We start from the raw sequence: 14241 nt of genomic DNA on the forward strand, positions 1-14241 counted from the left end.
CCACTCTGTGTCCTGGCCGGCCCCCCGAGTCCCGTCCGGCCGCTCCGGCGCCCGAGCCGGCCTCCCCGGCCCCACTCTGTGTCCTGGCCGGCCCCCCGAGTCCCGTCCCGGCCGCTCCGGCGCCCGAGCCCGCCTCCCCGGCCCCACTCTGTGTCCTGGCCGGCCCCCCGAGTCCCGTCCGGCCGCTCCGGAGCCCGAGCCCGCCTCCCCGGTCCCCAGAGTCCCGTCCCAGCCGCTCCGGAGCCCGAGCCGGCCTCCCCGGCCCCCCGAGTCCCGTCCCAGCCGCTCCGGAGCCCGAGCCCGCCTCCCCGGCCCCCCGAGTCCCGTCCCAGCCGCTCCGGCGCCCGAGCCGGCCTCCCCGGCCCCACTCTGTGTCCTGGCCGGCCCCCCGAGCCCCGTCCCGCCCGGTCCCGCGCCCGAGCCGGCCTCCCCGGCCCCGCTTCTCTGTCCTAGCCGGCCCCCCGAGTCCCATCCCGCCCGGTCCCGCGCCCGAGCCCGCCTCCCCGGCCCCCCGAGTCCCGTCCCAGCCGCTCCGGCGCCCGAGCCGGCCTCCCCGGCCCCACTCTGTGTCCTGGCCGGCCCCCCGAGTCCCGCCCGCCCGGTCCCGCGCCCGAGCCCGGCCTCCCCGGCCCCCCGAGTCCCGCCCGCCCGGTCCCGCGCCCGAGCCCGGCCTCCCCGGCCTCCCCGGCCTCCCCGGCCTCCCCGGCCCCACTCACCCTCCAGCAGCACCTCCTTGCCGGCTCGCTTCAGCGCCTGCACGGCCTGGTCATGGGTGGCCTGGCGCAGGTCGGTGCCGTTCACCGACAGGATGGCGTCGCCCAGCCGCAGCGAGCGGCTCTGGTCGGCCGCCAGCCCCGGGAAGATCTTGGAGATGAGGATGGGCATCCGGTTCTCGCGGCCGCCCTTGATGCTGATGCCCAGGCCGCCCGCCTCTTGCTTCACCACCCGCACGCGCCGCACGGGCGGGGAGCCCCCGGCGGCGGCGGCCCCGGGCGGGCTGGGCGGGCCCAGGCCGCGGCTCGGGCTGCCGGGCAGCGAGTCCCCGCCGCTGCCGCTGCCGCTGCCGCTGCCCCCGCCGCCGCCGCCGCCGTTGGGCAGGCCGTTGAAGGCGGCCAGCGCCGGCCCCAGCGGCGGGTCCGCCTCGGCCGCCGCGTCCCCGGTCAGGCTCAGGCTCTCGCCGCTCAGCTCGGCCACCACCCGCACCCAGCGCTCCCGCAGCAGCAGCTCCACCAGGCCCGCCTTGGTGGCCCTGGTCCACACCGCCATGGCCGGCCCGGTCCCGCCGCCGCCGCCGCCGCCGAGGCCAGCCTCGTCCCGACCGGGAGTCCCGGCGCTTCCCCCTTCCCGCCCGCGGGGGCGAGGCCCCGCCCCCCGGCCCCGGCATCCATTATTCATGAGCGGCCCCGCCCCCTGCCCGCGGGGGCGGGGCCGCTTCCGGGAAGGGCGCGGGGCGGGGCGGGGCGGCGGTGGGGGCGGGCACCCGGGAGGGGCGGGGGCCGAGGGGGGCAGGGGGGAGGGGCGGGGGCCTAGGACCCGGACTGCCGGAGCTAGGGCAGCTTAGAACACACCACTTAGAACACTCTGAAGTCAGCTTGGCCGAACTTCAAGTTCAGCATTCAGATTCAACTTCAGAACCTGGAAAATAATTGCTCTGAGCTCTAGTTGTCTCCTCCGCCTCGACCAAAAATTTGTTCAATTTTTTTTTTGTGGTTTTTGTAAGGCAGTGAGTGGGGTTAAAGTGACTTGCCCAAGGTCACACAGCTGTGTCCCAGGCTGGATTTGAACTCAGGTCTTCCTGACTCCAGGGCTGGTGCTGTATTCCACTGCACCACCTAGCATAAGACACTTTAATTTGACCCATTTCTGCCAGATGTCTCAATAAATGCAACTAGGAATAATTAAAATTTTCTCTAGTAATCGCTGTATTGGCCCTGAAATTGGGTGGCATGGGCCTCCAGGTCCTGCAAGCTTCTTTCTAAGCTCAAAGGGTTTGGTCCATATATGAAAGATCTCTAGAGGCCTCTAGCACCAGAGGTGAGGTTCACACATTTCCCACAGATCCCCAGGGTGCAATAATTAATTTTTGCATAGGTGAATTGAGATTGAAAAAAAAATCATGTCCACATGCCAATCCCTGCAGACATCAAAGGATCTAGGAACCAATGGGAAGACCAGAAGGTTCTGTGTCTTATTTTTGTTAGCTTAGAAGACTCCAGAGCAGGGCAGCTAGGAAGCCCAGTGCATGGAGTACCTCAGACACATAGCGCTTTACCTACTTGTGTGATCTTGGGCAAGTCACTTAACCCTATTGCCTTGAGAGAAAAAAAAGACTACTCCAGAGGTCTGTATTCCCTTCACCAGTACAGAATTCTCCTGTGACTTTTGTAGACTTCAGGAGTTGTCAGAAAAACAGAGACTCAATGAATAGACTAAGAGGTAGAATGTGAACCTACATCTTCATGATTGTTCAAGAAAATGAGACAAGGGGCGGTTAGGTGACACAATGGATAGAGCACCAGCCCTAGAGTTAGGAGTACCCAAGTTCAAATTCAGGCTCTAACACTTAATTAATAATTACCTAGCTGTGTGGCCTTGAGCAAGCCACTTAACCCCATTGCCTTGCAAAAACTAAAAAAACAAAAACAAACCAAAAAAAGCAATTGAGGCAATCAGCAGTTAAGTGACTTGCCCAGGGTCATATTTCTAGCAAATATTTGAGTCTAGATTTCAACTGGGGTCTCCCTGATTCCAGACCCAGGGCTCTAAGAATCCTTGGTACCACTTATCTTCTTAATGTCTCTAAGAAGAGTTAATTTTATTTTATTTGTTTTTTAAAATATTTTATTAGTTTTCCACTTATATACAATAGTAGTTTCTACCTGTCATTTTTGTAAGGCTTTGAATTTTGCAATTTCCCCCCCCACCCTCTCTTCCCTCCCCCCATTCCCCCATAGAAGGCAGTCTGATAATCTTTATATGTTTCCATGCTATACCTTGATTGAAATTGTGTTGAGAGAGAAATCATATCCTGGGGAAAATAAAATATTAGAGACAGCAAATTTATGTTGTACATAAGACACTTTAAAAAAAATAGAAACTAATAGACTTTGGTCTTTGTTGAAACTTCACAGCTCTTTCTCTGGATACAGGTGGTATTCTCCATACAGGCACTCTGAAATTGTCCCTTATTATTGCATTGATGGAATGAGCAAGTCCATCAAGGTTGATCTTCACCCCCATGTTGCTGTTAGGGTGTACAATGTTCTTCTGGTTCTGCTCATCTCACTCAGCATCAGTTCATGCAAGTCTTTCCAGGCTTCTCTGAAATCCTATGCCTCTTGTTTTTTTTTTAAGGTTTTTGCAAAGCAAATGGGGTTAAGTGGCTTGACCAAGGCTGCACAGCTAATTATCAAGTGTCTCAGATGGGATTTGAACTAAGGTACTCCTGACTCCAGGGCCGGTGCTTTATCCACTGAGCCACCTAGCCTCCCCTGCCTCTTGGTTTCTAATAGAACAATAGTGTTCCATAACATACATATGCCACAATTTGTTCAGTCATTCTCCAATCTTGTTTTTTTGGTTTTTTGTTCTGTAAGGAATGGGGTTAAATGACTTGCCCAAGGACACACAGCGAATTATTTAGTGTCTGAGGCTGGATTTGAACTCAGGTCCTCCTGACTCCAAGGATGATGCTTTTCCACTCTTCCACTTCCACCTGGCTGTCCCCAGCCATTCCCCAATTGATGGATAGTCACTCAATTTCCAGTTCTTTGCTATCACAAACAGGGCTGCCATGAATAGATTTGTACAAGTAAAGTTTTTATCCTTTTTCATGATCTAGAAAAGTTAATTTTTTAAAAAAGTCAAAGGTTATCAATATATGCTATATATTAAATAATTCATAGTACATGTCTTACTAAAAATCATAGTAGGATTTATTGCAAAAAGGCATGATTTTCCAAGTTGCAAATGTCAACAAAACTAAAGAAACCAGACTTAACCTAAATCCACTGCAAAGGTTTCCAGCAGGTTTAGATATGCCCAATGGTCCTGTTATAGCCTAGAATTACACACACACACACACACACACACACACACACACACACACTCATACATTTTTGGTTTTGCTCTAATTTAGCAGGGTAAAAACTTTAGAAGTCCATTTAAATCTCTGGAAAGCTATATGAAGAGCAAGAGGGAAAATTATATAAAATTAGATGTAGAGAGAAAATGTTAGTATTCAAATGGTTTGAGATGTTTCCTCTCTTTTTAAAAAATATTTTTTAGAATTCCCTTTGAAGGATAACACAAGATTTAGTAGTGTCTACATTAAGGGCCTGGAGGGCTTGGATTTAATATTCCAGAAGGCAAAGGTGTTGAGTCCCTTTTCCGAACTTGAGCTCGCTTAACCTTCCCTAGGCAAGCATTGAAGGGATGGGAGACAAGGAAGACAAGTTCTCCCTTTGTACATCAAGGTCTCCATCAAGATCTCCAAGTATTCCAAAATACAAGTCTTAAATATCCTCCCCAGTCCCTGGTCCACTCCCACTCCCTAGGCACTTATTAAAACAAAGCTCTGGTGCTCAAGGACACCAGGTGAAGATAGTTTACAGTGCTCCCACACACAGCAATCCCTAACACAAAGGAGCTTAGATTACAACCAAGAATCAACTACCAAGCAAAACTAAACATACTCTTTCAGGGGAAAAGATGGACATTCAATTAAATAGGAGACTTTCAAACTTTCCTGGTGAAATGATCAGAGCTGAACAGAAAGTTTGATCTTCAGGTACAGGACTCAGGTGAAGCATAGGAAGGGTAAATTATGAGGGACTTGAAGATGGTGAACTGCTTGTATTCCTGCACGGAAAGAGGATACTGATAACTCATATGAACCTTCTTATTTATTAAAGCTGTTAGAAGGAGCATATATGGGCAAGGCACAGGAGGGAATTAAATTAGAAGGTATAGGATATTAAAAAGATGGAGTCAATGGGTGAGAAAGGAATGTACTGGGAGAAAGGAAAAGGAGAGGTAGAATAGGGTAACTTATTTCACAGTGAAACAAAAGGTAAAAAAAAACCTTTTACAGTGGAGTGGAGGAAGTAGGAAGGTAAGGGGGAGTGAATGAGCATTCATTCTTAATAGTTCAGAGAGGAAATACCATACACACTCAATTGGGTATAGAAATCTATCTTACACCAGAGGAAAATAGAAGAGGAAAGGGGGAGTGGAGAGGGGTTGTAAGTGATAGAAGAGAGGGTTGTCAGATATAACACACTCGAGGAGGGACAGGGTGAAAGGAGAGATAATAGAATTAATGGAGATGGGGGGAATAGGATGAAGGAAAATACAGCTAGTGAAAGCAACTGTGGAATAAATATTGAAACAATTTCTCCGATGGTGATAAAGAATGCTATCCATCCCAAACAAAAAGTTGAGGGTGTCTGAATACAGACTGAAAGCACAATTTTTTTTCTCACTTTATTTTTCTTGAGTTTTCTCTTTCTTGGGTGTGGGCGGATTATGTTTACTTTTACAACATGACTATTGTAGTAATGTGTTTCATGAGTCCACATTTTTAACTTACACTGAGTAACTTGCTTTCTCAATGTGGGAGTGGGGTGGGAAGAAGGGAGAGAATTTAAACTGAAGGTTTTGAAAGTAAATGTTGAAACTTGCTTTTGAATGTAGCTAGGATAAAAAAAAAGAAATACAAAAAATTAAGAAAAGAACACAGATGAAACTTCCCCCCCCCCAAAAAAAAAAGAGACAAAGACAATCAAGGATTCTTTCTATGATTTAAAATTTAGAATTTACTTAAAGTACTAATAGAGATCTCCAGTTTAACATGGTCATATGCTTTTTGTTTATCTTCTACAAAGAAATGTTTGTCTTTGCTGATATTTGTCAAATTCATAATAAAATAAGGAAATTTGTTTTTAAGTATAAAGAGCTAAAAAAACTGCCCACAATAAATCAGTGAAGCTGTATTTTGACAATATGGGCCTTTGCTTCTGAGGGAAATTTGGAGTCATTTAAAGGAACTTTTTAATTACCTGAAAATAATTTCTTCTTCTTCCTAATTCTGGGATGAAGCTATTGTCCCATATGAATTATATGGATAGTCAAACTAGACTCTTCTGGGCTTAATATGCCCAGAATTGTATCATCTGCAAACCTGACCAGATGGAGGATATCACTATCCACAAAGAATAACTCTTCAGCTTGGTCTCTACTGAGGCTCTCCTTCATCGGAGTGGCATTTGTTAGTCATTTGTTCCATACCTCTCCTGATGTTTTGATCAGAATATCATTGAATAAGGTTATTTCAATTATGACAAAGAATCTTTTTTACAGTTATTTTATTTAAAAATTTATTTTCTATATATATTCATATATTTGATTTGATTTCCAATTATAAACAATAGCAGTTTCTACCTATCATTTTTTGGAAGGTTTTGAATTTTACAATTTTTGCCCCACTCCTACCCCGCCCCCCAAAGGCAATTTGATAATCTTTACATTGTTTCCTTCCATGCTATGCATTGATCAAAACTGAACATGTTGAGAGAAAAAAACATATCCTTGAGGAAGAAGTAAAATATTAGAGATAGCAAAATTATGTACTACATAAGACAACTTTTTTTTTAGATTTTTTTTTTCAAGGCAATGGGGTTAAGTGGCTTCCCCAAGGCCACATGGCTAGGTCATTATTAAGTGTCTGAGGTCGGATTTGAACCCAGGTACTCCTGACTCCAAGGCCAGTGCTCTATTCACTGCACCACCTAGCCGCCCAAGACAACTTTTTAAAAAAAAATTGAAAGTAATAATCTTTGGTCTTAGTTTAAACTCCACAGTTCCTTCTCTGGATACAGATCTCCATTGCAGATACCCCCAAATTGTCCCTGATTATTACTCTGAGGGAATGAGCAAGTCCATTAAGGTTGATCATCGCCCCCATGGTGCTATATAACAAAAAATCTTGCATGATATTGAGGTATTGATGAAAAATCCCTTTTTTTGAGGAAATGCCTGGAAGGTTCTCTATTCAATAAAATGTTTTCCATAATTGACATGCAATAAGCATAGTGGAAGTTTGCATTCTATATATCTTTCAGACAATTACATGATAGAAGTTCTTTGATTCAGAATTACTTGCTAGTTGGTCCCTACCAAAATTCTCTCTGATTATGTACTTAAATGTATGTATAGATGATTCTCATTAAAAAAAATTAAACTCAAAAATATGATTAAAAAATAATTCCCTATGAAATTTCAGTTTCAAATATAGCCATATTGGTAAAAACTTTAGCATTGCACTCAATATCTTCCATAATTTGAACCCAGTCTTCCCTTTTGGCCTTTCCTCCCCACTATTTTCTTAAATGAACCTGTTAAACTGGTTTAATTCATCATCCCTTTAAAGCTGCCTTTACTTTTTCTGCCTCAAAGTCCCCTCTAAAATGTTTACTTCCCTCTTGTGACCCTAGAAATCCTACCCAACCTTAAAGGTTTGGTTTAAATTCTACCTTCTTCTTTAAACTGACCTGAACTGGTGGAACTTAAAGAGATCTAAAAATCTAACTTTACATGAAAGTGAGTTATCCACTTTCTACTCCAAGAAGACTACAAAAATCTAATGAGTTAGTGTGAGAATTAGCGCTAGAATGCAGGCTTCATTTGGGAGGCTGATGAGTTTTCCCACCTTATAATTCCCAGCTGCAATCCTTCTTTCCTCTGACCTTCAAGAACATTTAATTTTAGGAACATTTATGAATCACCAAGCAGTTCAAGAGAAGATTAAAGGAAGAGTTTAGCAGTCTATTCCTTCAATGAGCTTGGATTCACTTGTCTCTATCCCTCATTTCACAGTTGTTATTTATTAGCTTTTCTGATTGTCCCAGCTTGTGTTTCTGCTCAAATTGGAATCTCATTTCCCACCTGGCTGAACTCCATTGGAACTTCTCTGATTTTCCACCATGCTCCAGGGGACCTGATCTTTGGGAAGATTCATCATTCTACAAGATCATATCAGCCAACCTTGGTACTCACATCCCATCACTACTCTCCACTCAGGAGACACCTATCTCATTTTCCACTTGGCTGCATTACTTTTAAATTTCTGACTTTTTCACTCCCCCACTCAACTTTTCAGATTCATTTTGTGGGTTTCCCCCATTAGACTGTTAAGCCCTTAAGGGCTGGAACTTTTTTATTCGTATACCTAGGGTTTGGCACAGAATTTAATAAATGTTTACTCATTATTGACTAAATAATTCTAGAACATTTTGTTTATATCTCTCTTTGGGAGTCTAAGGGGTTATTTACCTTTACGCACTTGGTATTTTATTCATCTATTTACATGTTGAAGATCCTCATTTGAACTGAAAATTCCTGAGGGAGGGGCCTTCATTTTTTATCTTTATATAATAATATAAAAATATTAAATATCATTCACATGGAGCTTTCCATACTGTCCATATAAAAACTTGTGAGTAGGTAGAAGTATTATTCTAGTTTTAGAATAGGACCCTGAGATTCAGAGAAGTTAATTGACCTAATAGTATTAGTAGTAATAAGGTAGATGAGAACAATTTCTTCTAATAGTCATAAAGGCAGCTGAAGCAGATATTATGGAGTGCTTAGAAGTTGGTTAGACATCGAAGATGTCAGCATCTTGAACCATCACTGGTTGTCATGACTCTCTTGCCCCGGAAAATGAGAACTATAAAAGAAAGAGTGAGACCGAGGACTTCATGAAATTCTGTCTCACTTCAATCCAGTTTACACAGTATTCAAAAGACACCCATTCAACTTTACCATTCCTATCTCAAAGACAGAAGCAGTAGGTGAGGATGCACTGGGAACAATAATCACAATCCTGTACATAGGCAGCCCAGGTCATAGGAAGACTGGAAGCAGTCTTGGGATTTGGCAGCCCCCGGGGTGTCTCAGCAGCCCTTTTTAAGATTAGCACTACTCATCTCCTGGTGTGAGGAAGAGGCTAGAAAATGTACCCTAAAAACTGTCTATTAACCCAACCCTAACCTGATTACCCCAGCAGGTGGAGATTCCATCCTGTGATCAAAAAATCTGAGCCCTATACTAGCATGAAAGTCACCTAGAATTATAAGTTTGTCCTCTTTTGGTACATTGATGATTACGGTCTCCACTCATCATCAGTGCATGGAATGTGCACACATTCAAAGACAACACAAAATTCAATAGACCTAAAAAAGCTCTTAATGCAAGAGAACTCAGCAGATATCATATCCAAATAATAGCCCTAAGTGAAACAAGACCAGCAAATGAAGGACAAATTCCTAAAGTGGGAACTGGATACATGTTTTTCTGCAGTGGCCACAGTAAAGGGGAGTCCTGTGAAGCTGGGATAGATTTTACAATCAAAACTAATGTAGTCAACAAGCCGGAATGCCTACCAAAAGGAGTGAACAACAGGCTCATGACAATGAGATTGCCACTTGTAGGAAAATGCCACACTACTATCAGTGCCTATGTTGCTCCCATGAAGAACACTGATGAAGCCAAAGAAAAAGTTTGTGAAGACCTGGAGACCCTAATCATCAATGTACCAAAAGAGGACAAACATAATTCTGGGTGACTTTAATGTTAGCATAGGGCTCAGATTACCAGATATGGCAGGGAGTCCTTGGGAGAAATAGAGTTGGAAACAGCAACAACAATGGTCACCTACTACTGAAGACTTGTACACCTCATGAGCTTCTCCTCACAAACACTATCTTCCATTTCCTGTAGCAAACATTGGTATCTAATAGAATACATGATTGTAAGGAGAGGAGACAGAATGTAAGAGTGAAAAAGGGCCATGTGCGGTACAGAATGCTGGACTGTTTACAGACTCATCCTCTCCAAGCTAAATATTCACATTCAACCAAATCAGTAATCCCAAGGAAAAATGACTACTAGAAGAATTAAAGTCAAGAAAATAGAGTGCTTCTTTGAGAGAACAGTTTGTTGTTAACTCAGAGGGAAAGTTGAGCCAACACCCAACTGGCAACAGTGGAGCAGAAAAAAGAGCAGCTCTCAAAGATCTGGTGTCACAGAACTGTATTTCCTCATCTGGGTCAGAACACTTACAAACATCAAGACTGATTTGAAGAAAATGATGGGGAAATATAGAAGCTGCTAAATGAAAAAAGGAGAACTCCACAAGCTTTAACAGCAGGATAGCTCATTCATTTCTAAGAAGGCAGCATTTAATTCCACCAAAAGTCAAGTCCAAGTGAAGCTTAGAGAGATTCAGGATTCTTGACTCATTAAGAAGTCAGATGAAATCCACTTTTATACAGATAGTATCCAAAGTGTTTTCTATGATGCCCTGAAAGCAATTTATGGGCCAAAACTATATGATGCATCAGCAATACTCAGTGCTGATAGGGTCACATTGATTAGTGATAGGAACAAGATCCTAGAGAGATGGACTGAACACTTCCATAGTGGTCTTATCAGACTCATCAATTAATGCAGAAGCCATTGACAATGACATTCAAATTGACAATTGACAATGACTTCAAATTGAAGTCAATCTAACCCTAGCTGAAGTTCCTTCAAAGAAGAGGTTTTGAATGCCATTAGGCTCCTTTCATGTGGCAAAGCATCTGCTGCTGATTCTATTTCAGCTGAGATCTACAAGGTGGCGGTGTCCAATGCTCATATAAAAGCTGACTGATATTTTCCAGGTTATATAGCATGAGTTTGTTATCCCCCTAAAATTCAAGAATGCCTCCATCATCCATCTCTATAAAGGGAATAGATTGTCCTGTGAAAATCACAGTGTATTTGTCTTTTAGTCATTACTTGTAAGATTCTTGCCAGAGCTCTTCTCAAAAGGCTGATCCTCCATCTGGAAGATGGTCACCTCCCTGAGAGGCAATGTGGCTTTAGAAAGAGTCAAGAAACAGTTGATATGATGTTTGCTGCCCAACAACTCTGGGAGAAATGCCAGGAACAGAACAGAGGTCTGTACACAATGTTTGTAGATTTGACCAAGGCCTTTGATAACTGTCAATTGTGAGGGTTTATGGGAAATTATGTCAAGGTTTGGTTGCCTGGAGAATTCATCAGTATTATATGTCAGTTCCATGATGGCATGCTTGCCTGGATTCTAGATAGTGGATGATACTCTTGAGATTTCCTGGTCACCAGGAAAACAAGGCTGTGTCCTTCCTTGCTCCCCTGCTTTTTAGCATGATGTTTTCAGCTATGTTATCAAAAGCCTTCACTGAGGATGAACACATCATCAAGTTCAGCTACCATACTGATGGTAAATTCTCCAACTACAAAAGGCTACAAGCCAAGACCAAAGTAGAATGAGTGTTGGTGCATGATCTTTTGTTTGCAGATAACTGTGCACTCAATGCAGCCTGTAAAACTGAGATGTAACAAAGTATGGATCGATTCTGTGCCACATGTGCTAATTTTGGCTTAACAGCATCAAGAAAACACAGGTGCTCCATCAGCCAGCACCACAATATCCATTTGTAGAATCATCAGTTACAGCAAATGGAGAAGTTTTGAATACTATGGACAAGTTCACTTACCTTGGCAGTGTCCTTTCCAGGGAGGTTCACATTGACAACAAGGTTGACACACACACATTGCCAGAGCTGGCTCAGTATTTGGGAGGCTCCAAAAAGAAAGTGTAGGAGGGAAGGGGTATTAGATTGACTATCAAACTGAAGGTCTACAAAGCCATTGTGCTGACCTAATGGCTATATGTCTGTGAAACCTGGACAGTCTACCAGTGTCATGTCAGGAAATTTAAATTTAAATTTAAACTTCCATTTAAATTCTTAGGAAGATTATGGAGATCACAGGAGAAGATAGCAGACACTGAGGTCCTTTCTTGAGCTAAACTGCCTAGTATTCCAACATTACCACAGAGAGTGCAGCTACCATGGCCTGAAAACAAAGTTAGAGTTTCCCAAAAAGACTGTTTTATGGAGAATCCACACAGGGAAAGTGCTCACCATGGTGTCAGAAGAAACAAAACAGGGATACTCTCAAGGTCTCTCTTCAAAATTTTTTTTTTAATTTAAGGCAGCAGGATTAAATGACTTGCACAAGCTCACATAGCTAGGCAATTATTAAGTGTCTGAGGTCAGATTTGAACTCAGGCCCTCCTGACTCCAGGGCCAATGCTCTATCCACTGCACCATCTAGCTGCCCTTCAAGGTCACTTTTAAGAACTTTGGAATTGATTGTACAACTTGGCACAGGATCACCCTCATCAGTGAGGGTGCTGCACTCTATGAGGAAGGAGAATTGAAGCAACTCAAAGGAAATATGACATACCTAAGTTTAGAGTAAACACAGAGGTTCACGTGGCCTATTTGTGCCCCATCTGTGGAAGAGCATTGCGAACTTGTGTTGGTCTGATCAACCACAGTGGGATATACTGTAACTCATCTCTAATATGGTGATGTCATTTTGAACTTCGTCAATAACAAAGGACAAGAACCAACCAATAACATGATGATATCAATGACTGTGCTAAGTGCTTTACAAATAGCTCATTTATTCCTTACAACTACTCTGAAGTTGGTGATGTCACTGTCTCCATTTTACAGTTGAGGAAAGTGAGGCAAACAGGGTTAAGTATTTTTCTCTGGATCACACAGCTAATAAATGTCTGAGGTCAAATTTCAACGAAATCCTCCTGATTTCAGATCCAATGCTTTATCCATTGAGCTGAATACACAGCTTCTGCTTCCAATTCGTTCAAATTCTACTCAATGACCTTAGTACTATGGCTTTCATATTAGAGAATAAATATGTCAGATGGAATTACTGTTATTTTTTTCCATGGGTCTTATGATTAGTTGGACAACATTCTTGAGGGCAGAGATTCTTTCTATTTCTTCATATGGGAATTCACCATAGCATCTAGCACATCACAGGATCATAGATTTAGAACTGGAAGGGATTTTAGGAGTTATCAGGCCCAACCCTCCCATTTAAAAAAGATGAAGAAAATGAAGTCCTAAATGGTGAAGTCAATTAATCAACATGCAAATATTTATTAAACACTTATTAGGGCCTGGTTTGTACTCCAACATGGCAGCATAATTTGTGGGCAGAGATGAAGTAGTGATTGCCTGAAAGGCTCTGACAATCCCATTTGCTGACAGAGAAGGTGATTGTTTGTAGTAAATTTCAAGAGACAGAATTTCAATCTTTCTGAGCATGCAGGATGAAATTGAGACAGAAGGAATTATCAAGGATGTTTTATCCTGCTATACAAATTCAAGAGTGACTATATGGATATGGTTGTTATTTTTAGTGGAAGAAATTTTTTCACTTCCCAAAACTTTCTGGAAGATTCATCAGTTCAGTGAGTATTTGACTTTGTCAACAGGGGTGGGGGTTGAGGTGGGGTGGAATAAGGATCTCATTTTCATGCCAGGTCTTGGATTTGACAAACAAGCAACTGCTTTGGAAGGGGGAAAGGATACTATGACACCTACCAGAAGCAGTGCTTGAAGCACCAAGAAAGAAAACCTTATGTGATTGCTTTGGCTTTCAAAGAGCAGATCTGTAGTTTGCTGCCAGTCAGAGAAAATGATATGTGAATAGATGAAGTTCTTTTAGAAGACAAACTTTGTAGCTCCCAATGACAATCCTGTGGAATGATCTGGATATTGTTCTAGAGTAAAATAAAATACATTTCTTTTTTCTTTATTCAAAAATCATTTGCAACTCTGTCCTTACATTACTAAGAACTGGATTGACTGTGGTGTTGGTGTAATTAGGAAGGATTTAAGGGGCAGCTAGGTAATTCAGTAGATAGAACAGTGATTTTTGGAATCAGGAGGATCTGAGTTCAAATACGACCTCAGACACTTGATACTTACTAGCTGTGGGACCTTGGGCAAGTCACTTAATCCCATTGCCCCACAAAAATGAAAAAAAAAAAAGCTTAGAGTTTACTGTGAAATAGTAGTGAAAAATCTTTAGCAATGTGAAATATAAAATATTAGTTAAAAGTGAACATTTCATTTGGTAATTTTTCTTCCTAATTTCCTGTGATAAAAATGACAATTTTATATCTACTTTATAAATTATGAATGAGATTCAATGGTTCAACTTGCATGATGAAAATAATTTAAATATATTTAGAAAAAGGATTGTACTGCATTGTAATTTGTCCTTCAATGACTCTGCTTCAATCCCTAGACACAGAGGAAGGTTTGGCAA

General features: G+C 43.0%; 1 protein-coding gene and 1 pseudogene across 1 annotated transcript in view; one reads left to right on the forward strand and one right to left on the reverse strand.

Moving 5' to 3' along the window:
* The window catches only part of SNTB2 (syntrophin beta 2), a 127409-nt gene extending 126105 nt beyond the window's left edge, over nt 1–1304 (reverse strand). Inside the window, exon 1 of the mRNA XM_074200518.1 lies at nt 717–1304. Coding sequence (XP_074056619.1) covers nt 717–1266 — 550 coding nt within the window. The 5' untranslated portion in view covers nt 1267–1304. The remainder of the gene's footprint in view (nt 1–716) is intronic.
* Nucleotides 1305–13156: 11852 nt separating this feature from the next.
* LOC141506316 (5-formyltetrahydrofolate cyclo-ligase pseudogene) lies at nt 13157–13661 on the forward strand (annotated as a pseudogene).
* Nucleotides 13662–14241: the final 580 nt, after the last annotated feature.

The sequence above is a fragment of the Macrotis lagotis genome, chromosome 1 (genome assembly GCF_037893015.1).
Source record: "Macrotis lagotis isolate mMagLag1 chromosome 1, bilby.v1.9.chrom.fasta, whole genome shotgun sequence".
Taxonomy (NCBI): domain Eukaryota; kingdom Metazoa; phylum Chordata; class Mammalia; order Peramelemorphia; family Peramelidae; genus Macrotis; species Macrotis lagotis.